Below are 21,605 nucleotides of genomic sequence, written 5' to 3'. Positions count from 1 at the left end.
AAAACCCAGGGACAATACTGTTAAATATACTTTTTTCTAGCTATGTTACATAAATCATATTGGAATACCTTCCCTATATTTTCATTCAAGGTAGAAAACATATTTGAAAATCCTAAATAGGTATCTTTAATGCCTTTTTCTTCTTCCTTTTGATCTTGCTCTTAGGGTATAATATCTGATATTGTGGTTTTTATTTGGACCAAACAAGACCTCAATGGAGTCTCTAGCATAAAAGATCTAAAATAAATATTGCAAGAATAATGTTGTATCTATTATTTGTGACACAGCTAATATAAAGCATAATGTTAGGAAGCAGTTTTAGAAGGAAAGAAATTGAAGTTAAACACCCAGTATTCTAGTTGACAGATACATACTCAGATTTAGACCTGTGCAATTTAGAAATGGTCAAAGTATTAAGCCATTGATAATGGGGTATGTTCTCTGTGTAACAAAGAATATATCACCATTACAATGTTTTGATAAGATGTTGATGTTCACAAAGCATATTTATGAATTCTAGATAGATCTCCATATAGCTAGCATATTTTAAATAAAAATGTTTTCTTCAGACACTGTATCTTTAGTCTGTACAAAAGATCAATTTCTTATGACAACGTCAAAAATTAAGATGGAGAAATTAAGAGTTCTTTTGGAGACAAGGGGAAGTAAGGGGATGAAACAAATTATGCCTATTTATATAGAGATTGTTTTGTTTCTTCCTCACTACACTGTATAGCTTTTCTGAAAACAAAATGTAGTAGTTGCAAAAAGTAAACTTTGACCATAATATGATTTTTAAACAGCTTAGATGTAAGAGTTATAAGAAATGGAATGTGATCTTTAATTAAAGGAGTGCTAGTCGATACTTCTGCAGTATCGTTCAGAGTGAAAATTGTAAATCACTTTGCTTAGGAATTAGCTGCAGAATAACTCAAATCACAAGGGTAAAAGAGAATTTATCATTACAAATGATTAGTTTACTTTTCTTTTGTTTACAGAAGTGCTCATTACCAGGCTCAATCCAAAAGTCCTTGTTACCAGACTCAATCCCTGATATTTTGCTATTAATATTTAATTACTGAAGCAAACACCAGGAAGTCAGTCTGGGATTGTAGGAAAGGCTGGAGCTTTTAAAAAACATACTGTAACACATACATATAATAATATGCCTTCTAAGTTGAATTTAATACTAAATTTGTATTTTGTGCCTCCAATAGAAATGGTCCTCAGAAATGTGTATACTGCATTTTCAATCATGAACCAAATGATCAGAAACTACCCATAGAGTTCAATGTAATTTCAGTTAGAAGTTAAAAACAAACCTGAGGCTATAACTTTACTTAGCTCATATATGGTACTGTTCCTTGAAGGTGGCTTACTAACATATGAGTTAAAGTTCAATATGCCCCCAAATAGCAACTAAAAACTTTTGAGGGACATATTTTATTTTGTTTTTTTTTGAGATGGGACTTCTAATCAAGTTGACTAGTAATTAGGTCATTCAATTCAGTCCATATAGTACCATATATAATGAAGACAGAGGAGGTAAAAAAGCCAATAATTACATCATATAATATATTAAAGAACTTAAAATAGCACATAATTCAAGTACAAATGAATGTGGGGCAAGATAGAGATCCTTTGCACTTAAGAAGCATTTACAAATATTTCACATTCAAAAAGAATTCAATTTCAACCAACAAAATCAAAATAACTGAAAGTTAAATCAAATCTTACCACTTGCAGTGTCTGGTATGTTAAGTTTGCTTAAGTGGTCCTTTTGCACTTTTGCTAGCATGCATATTCTATGAAATTCTTCTTTGAGATCCCAGAAAGTCTTCTCTATATTATCCCTAAAAACAAATGAATATTTTAAAATGTAAGCTAACTTCAAATATTTTTTATCACAATTAAATTTATATAGCACTGTTTTAAGTACCACAAAATTAATGAAATGGTGAAAGTTATTTTAAATTTGTAGAAAATGTCCCAAAAAGCAACTCCAATGTTTGGAGAACCAGGTACAAAATAAGTGCTAAATTAAAAGTTCTAATACATAAATGTAGTGCAGACCAGACTATCTACTTATTCATACATCACAGTGCTGCTGGTTTATTCACACATTAACTTTGATGTATTTTCCTTTCTCCATAAACATCACAAATAGAATTATGAAATTGTCCTCACTTTGATAAGGTTCACAATAGGATTTATCCATATAAAATAATGTGGTCATAATACATAGTCTATTGAAATAGTAGAGCTTTAGAAAATTCAGTTTTTACATCTAGCTCTGCTTTCAACTATATGACTTATTTAGGTCATTATAACATGTAGGAGCTTTGGGTTGGTTCCTTCCAGTTCTAAAAGAGGGAGTTGTTTTCTTACAACTGCTAAAATTTAAAAAAATATATATGTATAAAATATTATGTATTTCAATATTTATAATTTTTAAGAGTTGGCAAAAACAGGATACAGAACTACCTTTCATGGAATAAAGGAATGCCAAGACTCCTTGGTGAAGTTTCTTTTCTAGGAGAAGAAACCTCTTGTCTTCTTCCCTTAAAGATACAAAAATGATCACACTTTAAATTGCTTCCAACTCAAATGAGACTCAGTTAACAGAAAACACAAAAGAACATTTATCTTCTCCATTGAAAAACAAATTGAATCAGTTTACAGATATATACAAAATGTATAATAGATTGTGATGTTCAATAGAATTTTTTCCATTAAATGAGATAAAGGAGAAATGAAAATAAAGATAGGAAGTATAAAACATGAAGCATTTTGGTGACTTTTTCAATTACTATCTTCAGGACTGGTAATTCAAGGAATTTTACAAATTCAATTATTGGTCAAAATTGCTACTCTGACACCAAGCACTTCATGTGACTAGAAACTGAAACAAAACCAAAAACCTCTGTGTGGTAATGCCTTTTGATAATACTAATAATGGCCTATATATATTAATTAATCTTTGTTTTAATTTTTTTGCTAAGAAATGCAGCTGTAATAGAGGAAGAAAAAAGAAATCCAAGCTATAGCTACTTATTATTTAACAAGCATTTTTAAGGTTTATAAAGATCATGTAAAAATATATTTAAGCTGCTTCAGTACGAGTTCTTGCCTTTCACTCCCACCCTGTGGCTTACACTGGTATTACATTTGTTTTGAGCTTTTAAAAGTCAACATTAAAGAACATGTTGTTAATACTCTATAATCTATGTTCAGATTTTAAAAAAACCTTTAACTGTATATAGAAATTTGTATACTTTCTGAAGCTATGAACTGACAAATTCTGAGATTTGAAGAATTCCTATTATATAATCATAAATTATAATTCAGCCCGAACTGTATAATTAAGATTCAAATCCAAACGAGGACATATCTTTGGTGACTTTTGATCTTATTCAATTAAGGTCACTGTTGCTATTAGTAAGAAGACAATTTTTACTTCATTGTTTTGATCACCTGAGTATCTCTCCCTTTAATTTTGCTTTTGATTTCTTAGAGGAGTCCTACTTGTTCTTTTAGACAAGGACTTGATTTCAGTTTTTTTTTCTTAAAATTAACATATTCTGCTATATATTCATTGCTCTCATTTCCTAGCTGTTTCCTAAATGAATACCCTACACCATATATAGAGTATTATTTTGTAGTCATGCAGAATTAGTAAAATAAAATCTTGGCAATGTAATTTGTGATTTTATATATTATATCACGATATTAAGGTAAGATAAAGATCATTTTGTTGCTATATACTCTTTGTCTAGTAAACATTTAGGTCATGCCTTCTGGACTAAAACTGCTTTACTGAATTTTATAAAAGTAGTCAGAAGACATTTTCACAATCATAGTTTGTTTTTAAAAGTGGCAGACAAGGTTTTTCTTTGGTGTTAAGTGAATTAGAACACTTAACAGAGTTTAGTATGGACAAGGAAGAAAGATAACATTTTAAAGTTAGCCATTCACTTAGAATACTACAACAAAACAAACTTTTAAAACGATTATATTACTAAATCTACATCAACAAAATCAAAGGAGATATTAGGAGAATAAAAATAATTGACAACTTTATATGTTAAATTATAATAAAGTGCTTATATTAAATGAAATGGCTTCCTTTGAAAAATTACTATTGGAAATTCTCCATATTTTATTAGAACCTAGACAGAACCAAAAGGAATTACTTTGTAATTTTAGCCTAAAACTAAAGATGCATTACAGAAAGTGGTAAAGATAATATCCTAGGTTCCAATTCTGATTTTGACAGAATCTAGGAATGATTGCTTCTGAAGTTAAAGAATCATTAAAATCTAGTGCAGATGGAGAGAGGTGAAAGAAAAGCCAGGAAAAGAATAATAAACTTTTGTTTGACTTAGTAAATTAATTGGTGCCAACTTACTTCTGTGATGTTTAGATTTGATAACTAGTGTGGGTGAATTTGTTGCAAAAAGATGCCCTGGGTGTTCAGGCAGGGGATAAAGGCAGGACTCACTTAGGAATTTCTATGAAGTATCTAAATTCAGTTTTGTTTTTTCTTTTTTAGTACTGGGGAATGAATCCAGGGGCACTTAACCACTGAGCCACATCCTTAGCCCTTTTTTGTATTTTACTTAGAGACAGGGTCTCACTGAGTTACTTAGGTCCTTGCTAAATTATTGAGGCTGGCTTTGAACTCGAGATCCTCCTGCTTCAGCCTCCCGCGTTGTGGGATTACAGGCGTGGGCCACCATGCCAGGCTAAATTCAGTTTCTTGGGGATAAAGAACATAGCTCTACTTACTATTACTTTTGTTCTATTACTTAACAAAAACATTACTGGTTATACTAAGCAATACCTACACCTTCTATCATTCATACCAAATTAATCTGTTCATGTATGTCAAATGAAAAATTTGAGCACCTGGTATCCAAGAAAAAATTTTAGAAAGGGGCTTCTTAACAAGCTAGTTGGGAAAAAACCAAAACGCAAACCGAAAAAACAGGCAAGCAGTTTCCTGACAGATGTTTTTAAGTAGTGTTTATTTAGCATGGGTACAGCATATTAATGTTATTTTCCATTGTAGCAGTCTTATACAACTTTCTGAAGACAACAATTTATTTTTCAAAGGATTTAGGACTGATAAAGTAAATGTTGACTTGAACGCTTTTTTTAGAAATTCACTTTCTTTTCAATGCTGTTACCTTCCTTAATGAAGATTTCTCAGTTTGGTGAGCATCTCAGAGTAAGTAAACAATAGAAGGAAATCAAATTTTTTCTTTCTATTCTCAAATATTATCCAAGTGGATCCTATACTTCAGGAAGATGAGGTTATTTTAACTTTGAGTAAGAATGCAAGAGAATTTTGAATATTATTTTAGATTTTAAGCACTAAATCATTCAACAAATGAATTTATTTTGAGATACTAAAACTCAAAATACTTAACATCATAAGCTGTTCCAAGTACTAGTTTGGAAATGTGGATCTTGTAGAATGAATACTGAAATGAGTTTTACATGTCAAATACACTTCCAGTATGGCACTGGATAAGTCATTCAACTAAATCCATTAAGATAAACCCATCTGAAACAGTTGGAAGATGTTGTGAAATGTTTCCTTAAATTTCCTCTTATGTGAATTGAGAGAATTTTGATTTAGTGTAAATCAATTTAAACTTCAGTGTTAAGTATTATAAAATAAATGTTTAATATGAAATGATATTTAAAAGGAGAAAAGTGACTAGCTAACATTTTGCTAGATTTACTTTTTTTTTTTTCTGCGCTGGGCATTGAATCCAAGGCCTCATGCATACTAGGCAAGCTCTCTACTACTGAGTTATGTTTTTATTTTGAGACAGGTTCTCTCTAAGTTGCCCAGGCTGGCCTTAAATTTATGATCCTCTTGCCTCAGACTTCTGAGTAGCTGAGATTACCATGCAGGCTCAGGTTTGTTTGTTTGATACTGTGGATTGAATCCAGGGTGCTTTATCACTGAGCTATATCTTCAGTCCTCCTACTCCCTTTTAAAAAATTTTTATTTTGAGACAGGATCTCACTAAGTTTCTCAGCCTTGCCTCAAACTTGCAATCTTCCCACATCACCTTCCTAAGTTGCTCGGATTATAGGTGTGTGCCACTGCACACAACTTCAGGTTTATTGTTAAGGAAAACACAGTAGGAAAATGAGCTGGGGATATGACTCAGTGGAAGACCACTTGCCTAGCATGTGCAAAACCCTGAGTTTTATCCCCAACACTACAAGGAAAAAAAATGTTTTGGGTTGCCTTCCAGGGTTTGGTATATATCAACCTCTCAAAAAAAAGAAAGGTATATTTCCCCTTACATTTTCTTTGTTATAGTTGATACTAAAAGTGAAAGTAAAATTATATTGACTTATGGAACTTTTAAAAATGATTTGACTAAACTCATTAATATAATGTACATTTTCTCATATATAAAGAACTTAACCTTGAAAAAACCACAGTTACTTATTTTCACATTGCTGGGGACTGAACCCAAGGCCTTGTGCCTGCTAGGCAAGCACTGTGTCACTGAGCTACTTTCCCATCCTTAAGAGGCTAATTTTAAATAAAGAAGTTAAGTTCTCAATGGCACATATTCTATCTATAGCAATGCGTATCACTTTATTCCAGAGCTCATATCAAAGACTCTCTCTTAACTTTAGTTGGGATCCTTAAATGCAAAAGGAATACTTACTTATTGGTGGCTCAGGCAAATAAGCATAGTCAATTTTTTAATTTAGATTCTGGATGATACTCAACAGAATTATGTGCTTAAAACAAAAAAGAGAACTATGCTCTTACTTTAGACAATGTAAACCAAGAAATAAGCCAAGGTAACAAGGGATGGATTGGTAAAGGAAATATAAACTGAGAACACTTAGAGTATAACTAACTAGTTTGCTATAATTCACTACAGAAAAGTTAAAATAAATAGTGAAAAAATAAACTGGAAGTAAGGATTCACTTATCACCTACATTTTTGAAACTTGAGAATGAAATGATAAAGGCCAAACTGAAGTTGAATATTTTCTTACCAGTTATATATATATATATACACACACACACACACACACACTGAGGTAAGGTGCTATGGTGAAGTCAAGCATTGGATTTGGCTAGATTAAGGAGAATGAGAAAAGGAAAAGATTAAGGTATAAAACAGAACTAGAAAGACATTATGAAAGGAAATTTAATAAGAATAAATATAAAAGCATAGTAACATAAGTGAAGACAAAAGGTAAAAAAATACAAGGAAACTGTATTTAATGTATAAGAATTTATGGACAGGCAAAATCTTTGGTTCTCACACCCTCCTAAACATTCCTGAAAACCTAGCAAAGCAAGAGGAACAAAATCCTCTTCTGCATGGAACAAAATCTGTTCTGCATGACACAGTGTGCTAGGCAAACCCACTGCCAGTGTGGGAACAACTCCAGGGCAAAATGGGATTCATCCCAGAGTTCTGAAGGAAGTGGCAAAAAAATAAACAATATAAAAATAAAATTAAACACCCCAATTACTTCCAAGTTTTTTACAGAGTTCTGATTTAATGTATCCCCCAAATCTCTACCAATTCAATGATACAATAAAATATGCTTTTTAAAAAAGGTAAAATCTTTTACCAGTACTATCTCAATTATTATGATTTTAATTCTGACATTAATTTGGAATAAGATTAATACTTTTTTTTTTTTTTTTTTTGTGGTGCTGGGGATTTGAACCCAAGGCCTTGTGCTTGCGAGGCAAACACTCTACCAACTGAGCTATATCCCCAGCCCCAGATTAATACTTTTGAAATTATGTTTTTTAAGTCTTTCACTTTGTACTAAGTACATATACTTCTGCATATATCATTTTGAATTTATTTTCTTAAGGGATAGATATTGATTGTGGGGATGGCTTTCCATAGAAATTGCATAACTCAAGTGACCAACTTAAGTAAGGCTTCTCATACTCCTTTCATTTTTCCCCAAACACTATGCTTAAACAGAACTGATTTGGGAAAATTTTTTTTCTTTAACCACAAAAGATTTTTTTTTTTAAGTAGAGCATTACAGTTATACATAGTAGTTGGGTTCCTTCTGACAAAATCATACACACAAGGAATTTGATTTCAATCCCTATTACCCCCACTTTTCCACTCCTCCACCCTGCCTCTATTCCTTCCTCTACTCTACTGATCTTCCTTTCACTCATTTATTTATTTCTGACTGGTACTTTCTACATATGCATAAAGATGAAATCCCTTTGGCACATTATATGCATATAACATAATTTTGTTGCATTCATTTAATATTTTCCCTTCCCCATCCTTTTGCCCTCCCTCCCATTCTCTATGTTTTACTCCACTCATCTTCCCTATATATTTGTAATAGTGCACTCCCCCCATCTTCTTTTCCTTACTTTGCTTCCACGTGAGAGAAAAGATCAACACTGATTTTCTGAATCTGGCTTATTTCATTTAGCATGATGTTCTATCCATTTACTGGCAAATGCCATTATTTTCTTCTTGTTTATGACTGAGTAAAACTCCATTGTATATATATATCATATTTTCTTAATCTATTCATCTACTGATGGGCATTTGGGCTGATTCCATAATTTGGCTCTCATGAATTGTGCTACTAAAGTAACTATGTCGCTATAGTATGATGATTTTAATTCTTTTGGATAAATAGCAAGGAATGGGACAGCTGGGTCATATGATGATTCCATTTTTAGTTTTCTGAGGGATCTCCATACTGCTTTCCAGAGATAAGTACAAAATTAAAGTTATACCATTACCATGATAAATAGAAGATATCTCCTTGAAAATAGCTATTATTAATCAATCTGCATGCATTATTTAACTCAATCAACATAACCTCACAGATTAAGTACTTAATATGATTTTAAAATTTGCTTACAAACTTAGCTTGCTTTGGAGAGATCAAATAATTTGTCGGAAGTCTAGCACATGGAGTAGTTTTGACTGGAACATAAGTCTTTTGCCTGTCTTTACTCAGCCATGGTCGTTGGCTGCTAGAGAAGCTAAGTGTTACAGTTAGCTATCCAGCACCAGAAGGGAAACAAAGAATGGTAACATTTATATACTGCACCAAGGCAAACTAGCTCTAAGATTCTAAGACCTGCCTGTCACACACAAAAAAGCACAAAAATGGAGTATCTTACTGTTAATTCTATTCTTACTCAACTATCTGTTTAAATAAAGGATTGGACAGATATAATAGCTGATAAAGATCTTGCCTGATACTTTCAATTTCTATCAGGATTGGTATCTGTTCCCTGGTGAATGGGTTACATTTTCTGGGTTCTTCATATATTGAGTATTTTTGGATCATATCTTAAACACTGTAATTATTATGTTACATTGTGCTGATGATATAGGCATGTTTGTTTTTATAGTCAAAAAACTTGGTTAGTTGACTCCAAACTCACTTCTATGGTGAGCAGCAATTCAGATCAGACCTTTAACCTTAACTACAGTTAGTCTTGTTAACTCTGGGGGAGTCAGATGTTTGGAATGAGTTTAAACAGAATTTAGGGTTCTCTTTCTCTGGGGTTCATTCCTTCCTTCACTTTCTAGTGACCATGGTTACTCTGGTTTCATTCTCCTTCCTGGTTCTTCTAGCAAGAATTACAGTTGGCTTTCTGCTGGAATTTCAGCCCTGCTGTCCCTTCACTGCAGCTATGGCCACTATCAGGACAGAAGCGTGGAAAACTGGAAATTCATTCTTAGCCAATTACCTGATTCACATTTTTTACTCCCCTCCAAAAAATATGCCAAGTTTGGTTTCCAAAGTTTTCAGGTGGTTGTTTTCTTGTATGTTGTCTGATTTGTAAATGTTATCAGTAGAGAATGGGTTTGTTAGGTGCTTACCCCTCCATAATGGAAGTTTAACTCCGAAATTGTTTTTTATTCTTCCATTCTTCTGAGATTTCTCCATGATTTTCTAGAGATGTTTTATACACTAATCTAACAATTTTTTTTAAAGTTCTCATTCTGCATAATTTGGAATCTCATTTGGAAGCATTTTACATGACCAACCAGCTCCTCCTTGAAACTATTTTTGGTTACCAGAATTACATGACATTTCTTCTTAAGTTTTGGTATTTTCATTGGTCCCTCTTCTTCCTAGGTTATAAATATGACAAATCTCTAAGGTTCAGATCTGGGTAAGTTGCTCTTCCCTTCTCCTACCTTTCTTTGTGATCTTTCTTATGATCTCTATATGATCTATTCTCATATCAACTCTATGGTCAGGCCCAGTCTCTCTTAATAGCCATTTTAAATTTCAATCTGTCTAGTACATTATATTCACTACTTCTGGTGTCTATTCCAGAACTGAGTGTGTATGTGTGGTAATAGGGACTGAAATGGGGATTGTACATGCTAGGCAAGTGTTTTACCACCAAGCTACATCCTTGGCCCAGGAACACCAAGTTTTAAGACACATATAACCACATTACCACCCTTTCTTCAACTCTGGTTTATACTTCTAATTTCTGCTTTAATGTAAGGCCATTTTTTTGCATTAAAATGAAAACAAAAACAAAAACAAAACAACAACAATAATGCAGGGCAAGAGAAATCCTAAAACACAGATTAGGTTCTTGAGAAGGTAAAATTTAAAACAAAACTGAGGGTCTCACCAACTTTATCTTCAATTTCAAAAGGAATGGACATTTATCAAAAAGTAGGAAGGAGTTTTAGATTCAGCTTTATATAAAAGCTGTCATTTTATCCTTAGAGCAACATAAGAAACAAGAGCTGGGGGCAGCAATGAAGATTCTCAGGCTGTAGCACAGATAAAGAGGAGGGAGAGGAAAATATTCAATTAGTAGCAGTAAGAAGGAAAACAAGGAGATCTACAATGGCCTCTTGACCATTCAGCAGCAGTACTATTGTCCAGATGCTCTTACTAAGGGATATAGACAAGTCAGTGGCCCCTTCGGTATTATTAGGATGAAATGTAGAGGGAAATGTGCTGTCCTTAAGGTTAAATAGTGAAAACCCTTAGGGGTAGAAGGACAGTGGACAAATATATCAGATATGGAATTACTTATATGAAACTGAGTTGGGAAGGCAAAAATCATACTATTATAGATAAACACAACAGAAGAAAGAAAACAAGATACCATTTTAGAATTATGGTGTTTCTAAAAGGGACTGATCAGGGAAGAAAAAAAAATCACAGGTTAATGACATGTAATGAGTGGAAACTAGTTTATAATAGTTTTATTATGATTCTAGGAAATGGAAAGATGACTGGCCAAAAAAAAAAAAAAAAAAATTCCAGGGAAAAAATCAACTTTCGTAACATAACAAGTATAAGCAAGAAAGAAAGTTCAAAAAGTGAAACATATTAGGTGCAACTGAAAAATTAAAGGAGTCTTCTCCCACTCTCAAATTCTAGCAATGCTTTTGAAGGGACTACAAATCCAGTAAGAAGATATTAAAATATAACACTGGGAAAAGCATTAGTTAGAGATTCTGTGGTTAAACAAAGCTAAGTGGCTTTCTTACTGCTGATTTTGGATTCTACATATAATTCTCATGCTTTAAAAAATTACCAGAGAACACAGTATGCAGCATTTCATAGGTCTCTGGTTTCGCGGAACATATTAGGAAATGTACCAGACAGATACCTGTTTTAGCTTGTCTTTTTTTGTAGGTGATGCTGAGGGCAAACCTGGGGCCTGTGCATACTAAGCAGGTGCTCTACTATGGAGTTACATTCCCAGCCTCCACACTGTCTTTTAACAGATTAGTCAAAATTCAGAGCTTGCTCTGGATTTAATGTAATAGATGCAATAAGTAACTGTTAGTAAGTTAAAGTATCATAATTTAAAGTATAAATGTGTAAAACAATAAATTATCCAATAAACGTGAAAAGAACTGGTAAGTGAGCATTATAATCTTCTGCATAAATAAAGGCCCTGAGAAGATGCTAGGGTGTTCTTAGTGCATTTTTTTTCAGTAGGGTGAGAGTTAATATCTTACTGAGAAAAAGGCAACATGATTTTTCTAACAGGAAATTATAGTTAAACCAGTGGTTCTCAAAATATAGTCCAGGCGCTGGGGTTGTGGCTCAGTGGCAATGTGCTCACTTAGCACAAGTGAGGCCCTGGGTTTGATCCTCAGCATCACATAAAAGTAAAATAAAGTAATTGTGTTCACCAATAACTAAAAATATACATATATAAATGTATAAAATGTTTAAAAATATATAGTTCAGGATCCCTGGGGGTCCCAAGATTGTATCAAGGGACGTATGGTGGGAGAAGAATATCTGAGATGGTCCTCAGTGTCTCTGCACATTTTTGCTTCACATATTAATAACATAAGATTCTGACTAATCTTTACCTGGACATTTCTTGGGGTTGTGCTTGCAGAGAGCAAACTTGAAAGATGAGGTAATATTACCCTGGGACAAAGAACAAGCTAGTTTAGTTCTAGCTATAAAATGAAGGGTTCCTCTACTGCATTGTAACTCACTGCATGTGCATGCATCTATCTGGGACCATGTGTGTCATTCTAAGGTGGGAACAATGCAAACATGATATTCTTTTTGCTGGTTGTGCTGTAACTAATAAAGTCCTTTTTCTTTGATCCAGTCCCTGCTTTCCATTCAGAATCCATAAAAGAATAACTGATAACTTACTAGTTTTTAAGTAGGGTAAAATGAAGTTCTGGATCCTCACATTCAAGAGGTTAACTACTTTCTTAATACTATTAAAATGTTTTTTTGCATTTTTTACTGACTTGGCATTTACAAATCATTTACATTGCAAAAGCAATGGTGTATAAAACTGTCAATGCCAGAGTACTACCAAGGTCATGGTATCCAACTGTATTCACTGTATTCTTTAATTCCACAAACTCAGTAAAAAATACACAAACAGAAAAGGTTGGTTTCACCTAAGACTGTTCTTAATAAAACTCAAAATTACTTTTATTGACTTTTGATCTCAAGTTAACATCTTTTTAATATTTGGTGTGACAAAACAGGAAGTATGCACAAAAAATGCTGCTTCATACTGAAGTTGTCCTGGGGAAGAGAACTTGTGTAATTCTTTGAGTTGCAAGGTGAACTAGTCACTTTTTTAATAGAATGCCATTTTCACTTGAAAGAATGACTGACATGGACTATGGTTATTCAGACATTTTCTCAAAAGTAAATGAAGTTAGCCTGTCACTTTAAGGAAAACAAGTGACAAAATTTTTTGCCAATGATAAAATTTGAGCTTTCAAGTGAAAATTAAAATTTTGGAAAACTTGTACCTGTCACAGTAAACTTGACAGCTGCCCAGTGCTTGAAGACTTTTCAAATGAGATCAGTAATGATGTTGAATGTGATTTTTAAATATTATACAATAAACTAAGTTGACACTTGGAAGATCTATAATCTGTAAACTCACTAAACCAGTATTTTCCAAATGATGAATTCACAATGTTGTAAAAGAAATTCAAAGCACAAGAAGATCAATGGCTTTTAATGTAGCAGAGAATTTACCTCATTGACATGGTTTTAGATACCAGACTGCAGTTAACATTTAATAAACTACTTCTTATCAAGTTTTGGTCTAGTATCAAAGAAAAATATCCAGTTGTTAAAGAGGGTTCCCCTTTCCAACTACACTATTTATGTGAGGCTGCATTTTTCTCATACAGCTTTTCATGCCTTGGTCAAGAGGAATCAGGGCTGAACAGAATATACCAACTTTATTTTGTGAACTTTGAAAAAGAGTTAAAAAAAAAAAGGGAATTGTGAGAAAGGGTTTAACAGGGGAAAATAAGGGGAGAAAAACCAGTCACATCAGAGACACTCAAATTTACATGTAAGTTAGGGAAAAAATTAAAAAAGTGACCTGCTGCTTCTCACTTTTTTCTCTTTCCTAGAATTATTTACAGTATAATAAAACGAAAACCCTAAAATCATTTACTGAATGAAAAACAGAGACATATAATAGCGGGAAAAGTTTAAAATGAATTAATAATTCAGATTTGAAAACAAAATTTCTACAAGAGAAATTTCAATGTAAATATTAAAATACTTTGGTATCACATTTTTTTTCATCTTTAATATTTCACTTTAGCAACAACTCTAGAGACTAGAGATATAGCTCAGTGGTAAAACACTTGCCTAGCTAGGAGAGATCTTGGATTCAATCTCCAGCACTGCCAACAAAGAAAAGAAAAGAAGAAAAAGCCAAACACCCCAAATTCTGATCTTTAGTAAGTAAATAACTGGATGAAGACAATTTTTCTCTTCTAATTATTGAGTCTATAAATAAAAAACTAGTCTACAAAGAGATGAATAATAAATAATATACAAGTGTTATATGTAAAAAGAGTATATTTGATCCAGTTTCTAGAAACAAAACTAGAGAAAATGGGACATTAGATACGACTGAGAAGCCAAGGATCCTGAGGTGCTATTCCCAAAAAACACATTTTTCTCTAGTTCTCTATAAGCCTCAGGTTAAGATAATGTGTATGAGAGCTATTTCTGTCTCATACATGATGAAAAGAAAAAAATTGAGCATTAAAGGGATGTACAAACTTAAAAAAAAAAAGTTGAGTAATGAACCTCAGCAGTCAAATTATTTCAAGTTCCTCTCTTAGAAAAGGATACAGAACAATGTGTTAAGATGATATGAATCAGATTTAACTGTCTTAGGGAATTCACTTGGTTGTTAGATATCCTGATTAAAGGCCTAATTTTAAACTTTGTTCAAATGATGGAAAACATACTTATCAAATACCTGTATACTATTTTTATTTTAAAGCTTTTACAATGTACATAAAACCTGGAATCTGAACAAGATGGACGAACTTTAACAAATAAATATAGTTTAAGAGTCTCACAACAGAAAAAAGTGACTCTGTTGAGTTGTGCTGAGAGAAGCAATGGTGGCCCAAAACTCAGATGGATATCCCTAAATGGAAGTTGTCTCAGAAGTCCAGCGCATAAGAAATATGAACAGCCCAAGGATGAGGATACCGTCTGAGATTCAAATCTGAGACTAGAATTTTATAAATCACAGAAGGCCAGAAAGCAGAAAAGGGTTCAAGTTCACACTGTGTGATAAAACAAGGATACATAACTGAAGGAACACACTAGGAAAATGCCTATGAAGCCATGATATTTTTAAAATGGTTATGTATATATAAATGAAACTTATTAAAAAACCTTCAGTTTTAGCTTTTGGCTTATGCTGTTATCCAAAATGGTCTGGACTAATTCTGGTTCTAGTCTAGAGATTATGCTTTTTCTATCAAAATCTTGTAGACAATTTAAGTTTATGTACATATCCATGCATGCTAACCAAAATAGTTAAAGGAGAATTTTTCTTCTTTTTCCTAAACTAAGATTCAAGCCTCTGCTCAAACCTACCGTCAACTCACTGGGATAAGGTTTTGTTTTCTTTTCCCTACTTGAACTCAATTTTGAGCTGCCCCTGCTCAAGCCTAACTTCAGCTCACTAGGAATATTAATTTTTTAAATTAAAGTCCTCCATATCTTTTATCAGTGCCATAAAATTATAATTAGGATTTCCTTTTGTAATATTAGCCTTAATTATGTGACAGAATTAAGTTATAGGATTAAATTATATAAGATTAAATTTCCTATCACATTGTTTTATAATGCTTACTAATTGCTTTGGGTCTCTAAATCTTCAATTTGCATGTTGTTACTCTTTTTTTATATTGCTATCAATGACTAGCAAGGCTGGGCCATAGAAGTTCAATAAATACTTCTCTAAGTAACTGACAAGTGAATTTTTAGACATCAGCTTTCTTCAAATATGTCAGTGTCTATATTTATTTGCAATTGCCAGGTACAGCATATCATATTTCCTTAATGTTAGTATTGATGACAGCTCCCTAGCTACATCATTTTTTTTACTAAACCTACAAAATCTTGTTTCTCAAAGCTACCTAATTTGCTGATCTAATCACAATGTAGCTGTATTAGAAATTTGCAAACTGTCTAACTGGCATCTTTCAGTAACAACTGTACTCATCCTATTTTTAAGCTTTTGATTAACTCAGAAGAAAAACCAAATACATATATAAAGAATAAATTAGAAATATATGTACATTTGTAATATATATAATATACACATACATATATAATCAGAAATGAAGCACAAAATCAGCTATTTGGATACAAGAACACATAATATCTTTAAGCAGTTAAACATTCAAATTAACTAATACTATGTTTACCTCATATTTTGGATTCTAGAATCTGAAATACTTTTACAATATTCAGTAATGTCAATTTTGCTTATCAAGACTTTATGGAAAAAGATGGGGATAGTATTTTCTTGTTCTCCAATGGTTGGCAATGTCAGGTATATAACCAGAAGTCAGAATTATTGAATGAAGAAAGACAATTTACCAATATCACCAAATTCTTTTATGTGTCCTTATTATTGTTCCCTAAATATTTTCTTGCATCAAAACACTCTAGAATATTGTATAAAAATCAGATAGAAAGTCAGATAGAACGATGAGTGCAAACAATTTTGGTCAAACCTTTAGACACCTAGATAGTATTTAGTTCATCAACTGAAATACCTCCCAGAAGCAAACATAAAAATTTCATTTCTGAGATCATAAAAATGATGCAGTATATTAAAAAATGATTTAAAAATAATATTTTATATGTAAAGAACAAAATTTGTTACTTAAAATAATTCACTGCTATCATATACACAGGTTACTATTTCTGAAAATATTATCCTGCAAACAAGACATGAATAATGCTTGTCAAGAATAAGGGTATGCATTTTTATATAATTTTATTTCTTATCTGCAAATATTTTCAATTTGTTTTGATTGAACCTAGGGGTGCTTTACCACTGAGCTATAACCCTATCCCTTTTTATTTTTTTATTTTGAGACACGGTCTCTTTAAATTGCTGAGGCTGGCCTCAAACCTATAATCCTTCTGCCTCAGCCTCCTGAGTCACTGGGATTATAGGCATGCACCACTGAGACTGAGCCTGGCCAAATATTTCCAATTTTTAAAACTGGTTACAAAAAAAAAAAAAAAATTAGTAACAACATGCAACAGTTTCTTGGTTCTTTTAACCCTGCTCAGTTATTATTCTCCTTTGGAAAGTTTATATTCATAATAGAATTTTAAAATTTTTTCTTAATATAATAGGCTACGATATTTGCTTCCTTTCAAATTAACGATAGAACTATTTATTTTTATTTTTTGGTGATGGTGGGGATTGAACTCATGCTAGGCAAGTGCTGTGCTCTACTAGTGAGCTACATCTCCAGCTCTCATGACAGAATTCAGGAAGCTGAATTCACTTAATGTGTATTTTTTTTCTTGTGTTGGGGATTAAATCCATGGTCTATCATTCACTTTACCATTATATCCAAGTTCCTGAATTTACTACTAAATTCTGCCAAATGCCTTTACTTTTCATTAACATTTATCAGATGGTGAATTAAATACCAGCCCTCTCCTACCTTATCACTTAATCTTTGCACCCTCTTCTATTTACTGCCAATAATCTATAATGCCTGTGATGCTTTTAAAATATATTTAATACTCCTCATCCTGAAGCATTTAATAACTCATTTCTAATAAAGAATAAAGAAGTGAAAGATATCATAGAGAATTTCTCATTCTAAAATATTTGTTTATTGAAAAAGATCTCAAAATTGGATTTCTCAGATTTGATGTTAAATAATAACTAAAATAGTCTTAGTTGAGGGATCAGTAATTGAAAAGTCCCGACAAATTAAATAAAATCTCTTACTTTATTTAGAAGGAAAGATATAAACATCGGTTTATTTAAATTTTCTAAACTGCTTCTAAAGATACACTTTTCTGCTCTTAATGGGATGTTTAGCTTGTTTCTAACCAATGTAGCAAGATCATCCTTGCATATGTCTACATGCAGATAGAAGTATTTCTGTACTGTTTCAATGAAGAAGACTTTTGCTTATGTTTGTTAGGTAGAGTTTCTTTTTTTAAACTGAGCACTGAAATAGAAGAAAAATTAGAAAGTTATTTTCTAATTTAGTATCACCTGTATCTTACTATCTACCTTAAACTTTTATGCTTTGTTAAATGCCTGTGATACAGAAAAATAAAACATTAGGCAATATTAAACATAAGCCTTTAATTTACTTGAAAACAGTTTTTCTATTTAGTAACCTATGTATCATATGTATCATATCATACACTGAACTTCTGTTTAGAATTCTAATAGTGGATCACCTCAGGAAAATAAAATGAGAAAGATGTACTGTATATCAGCATTGAAACGCTTCTTTTTTGCAGAAGGAATGTTAGGGTTGAAAAGAATCTTGTCCACTTCCTACCCATGTCCTACCCACCCAAACTATAATAGTATACTGACTAATTCGAGAAATCTGTGGAACCCAGTTTCTCATTTCTTATTTTCTTTCAGGAATAAGTCTAACAGTGATGTCTACCTTTGACTGTTTTTCTCTTGGTATTCCAGATTTCACTTTATCATGTGGCTGATCAAAGGTCAAATTATCCTTTCTTGTTTCACCATCTTCAAGCAGGGGAACACAGTCATAACTGTTATCTGCAAGACAAAAACCTCTTGAACATCAGTAGAAAACTTTTACTTTTGGTATCACTTAAAAAAGTAAAAATAAAAAAAACTAAATAAAAACTTTAAAAGAACAGATTTTAAGCTTTAATCTTTAAAAATTATTTAGATAACAGTTACCTTGAGAAATTGCCATTTAGAGATTTTCTTTCCCACTAAACACAAAAACCCTTACTCTTCCAAGGTCAGAGGTAAAACATGTAGAACTCAGAAAACTAGAAATACACTTTCTGTATTTTTCTCTTATCAACACTTAAACTTTTATATAAATCATATTTTCTTGTTTAATGTAATTATTTATATAACTACTCCATGCTTATTGCAGGCAAATTAGAAAATGCAGGCATGCCATAAATAAAAAAAAATAAAAGCTACCCACAAGTTTTATCACCTGTGAATTATTTTCTAATGACATATTCTTAGGAATTTTGAACTAAGTTTTAGTTCAAAAATAGACATTTTAAAACACTTTTGCTATTAGTGGCAAAGTATCTTCATGGAAGTTCTATTAACCTGAGTCTTATCATACAGTATAATGTGAGAGTTCATTCCCCCACATTCTGCAAGTATTCATTTAGAAGAACATAACATATAGCTGCACTACACTTATTATATCACAACTACTGAGAGACAATGGAAAAGTAAAATAGAAAAATTCAACTTTCACCTTTCTTTTCTCTAAGAGGTTCAAAAACTACACAAACATACCTCGACTGGAATTCACAAGAAGTAACTGTGATTTTAGCTTGTCAATAATAGTTTGTTGAAGTGACAGCTGTTCCTGTTGCTCACGTATTCTCTGCTCATAGTTCTCAGTCTGCTGACATGAAAACCAGTTAGCCTGATACTTACTGACAGATATGAACATACATTTACTGTCTACTAATAAATAGATAAGAATTGCCCATATTGCATTTCCCAGGTATTGAAAAAATTTAGTTACAAATTGGCTCCAGGAATGCTTTCACAATTGTTACAAACATCAGTGATTTAAGATACTTAAAACACATAAAATTTTAAAAAATCATCTTCTTTAAAGAGATTTTGATCAAGATTTGATGTTAGTGTCTTTTGATCTTTCAGTTAGGATAAAAATCCTAATAGTAATTTGAATTTACATGAATGATAAAACATGTTATATTAAAGTGATTCTTTAAAAATACACACTAACTTACAAAAATTAAAATTTCAGGCCTTTCAAACAAATAGTTCTGAATCTGTTTCTAGAATACAAAAACACAAAAGAAGTGCTATAAAACTGACCAGAAACTTCTTTTCTAAGTGATGGTAATTCGACACCAGGGCTAATCATTACTGTATGTTTTAAATACCATAGTTTCCCTTGTCTATCCATTTTACTATTTTATTGCAATGGTTATGAAAAATAAGTAATGAAAAATGACACAAGTGTGTATTGAGAAAACAGACATTGTAAGTCTTCAATGTTGAAAATGCTGCATTAATTCCCAAATTAGTAGTTTAAAAATATATTAGCAAGGGCTGGGGCTGTAGCTCAGTGGCAAAGCACTTGCTTAGCACATGTGAGGCAATGGGTTTGATCCTTAGCACCTCATAAAAATAAACGAATAAAATAAAGGGATGCTGTTGTCCATCTATACAAAAAATAAAAATAAAAAATATATTAGCAAAACATGATAGAGGATCCTTACTAATTTCTATCATTGGAGAAACAAATAAATAAATGACTAAATTGTAAATTCCTTGAAATATGAAAGGGGTTCTAATAAATTTGAAGTGTCCTTCAGTATGTACTAAATATTTGATTTTAAAATGACTCAATCAAAATTCACAATTAGTGAAGCTCTTTTATTTTCAGAGACCAATAAATCTAAAGTATAAATTACATGGCTATTCCTAGATTTTCAAATACAGGTTAATTCAAGAGATTAAAGCAAAATACATCTACTAAAATAGGAGGTGAACTTTTATAAGTATCACACTTCAAAAATGAGTGACAGAGATAAGTAACCTAAGTAGTGTGTTGTCTTTACATGTCTGAGTGAAGTCTTATATAACTTGACATTTCCCATAGAACTCTGCAAAGCATGTTAAATACATGCTTACGGGGGGTGGGGAAGGAGATAAAGAATTCAAATACATTTTATCATTACAAACACAAGAATGAATCTTCTAAGTCCATATGGACCACACGTTCAACAATTAAGAGCCTCAGAATGGATCCTTAGTTACGCAAGTCAAATCCAGGGCCAAATTTTCCAGGATAAGACATCTTATTCCTAAACAAATTTATATTCAAGCTGCTAGAAAGACTGGGTAAATTGGCTGAAAGGATTCAAACATTATAGCAAATTCTTAATACCTTAAAATTATTGAGGCTACACAGAACAATCAGCAAACACATTAATCTTCTGTACTTCTATGCATTTAGAACTTTCTCCAACGAACTCAAAAGTTCTTCAGAAACATCCAATAAGTACCTGTGCTTAACTATACTTGGATATGCATTCTATTATCCAGAGATTAAGTTACCTGTACAAAAAACTTAATGAGTTAGAGACAGGCCCATAATAAACGTTATTAAAGTTATTCAAGTCTCAGTTCATTTTTAACCTACTATGGGTTTTTTTACACTTTAATGAAGAACCCAAATGATCATATATTTTCTCTTGTAACCTACTCAGAAAGCTTCTGCCAGTCAATTTTCTTCATCTACTCTGACTTAAAAACATACTTTATGACATCGGCATGTAACATTATAATAAATGAATAATCCTAAAAATGTATTTAGTATAGCTGAGAAAATTAATAGATCAACAGTAATTTCAAGTTGAAGACTTTAACTATTTCTTAAACTCCTTGACAATATACTATAAAGCTCAAATTAATTCTGCAATAATTAAAAAAAAATCAAACGAAGTTGCTAGTAGGGGAAATAGAATAGCAATGATCTATATTCTCCCACTGTAGTTTTCATATACTTTCATAAAGAAGTTAG

General features: G+C 32.0%; 1 protein-coding gene across 10 annotated transcripts in view; it reads right to left on the bottom strand.

Annotated features, from left to right (window-relative positions):
• The window catches only part of TANK (TRAF family member associated NFKB activator), a 136,940-nt gene that overhangs the window by 70,089 nt on the left and 45,246 nt on the right, over nucleotides 1-21,605 (bottom strand). For 7 of the 10 annotated variants that reach the window (XR_013762530.1, XR_013762531.1, XM_079131806.1 and 4 more), the window contains exons 3-6: nucleotides 19,337-19,448; nucleotides 18,483-18,601; nucleotides 2,485-2,561; nucleotides 1,738-1,853 (exon numbers count right to left, since the gene is read on the bottom strand). Coding sequence is in view for 8 of the 10 variants with exons in the window: in XM_079131806.1 (XP_078987932.1) it covers nucleotides 1,738-1,853; nucleotides 2,485-2,561; nucleotides 18,483-18,601; nucleotides 19,337-19,448 (424 nt within the window). In the remaining 2 variants the exon portion in view is untranslated. Of the gene's footprint in view, nucleotides 1-1,737; nucleotides 1,854-2,484; nucleotides 2,562-18,482; nucleotides 18,602-19,336; nucleotides 19,449-21,605 lie in introns of those variants that run through there. The other 3 variants (XM_079131804.1, XM_079131809.1, XM_079131803.1) reach the window with 3 other exon arrangements.

Source organism: Sciurus vulgaris (assembly GCF_902686455.1).
Source record: "Sciurus vulgaris genome assembly, chromosome: 3".
Classification (NCBI taxonomy): Eukaryota; Metazoa; Chordata; class Mammalia; order Rodentia; family Sciuridae; genus Sciurus; species Sciurus vulgaris.
This window is presented reverse-complemented; position numbering and strand designations above follow the sequence as displayed.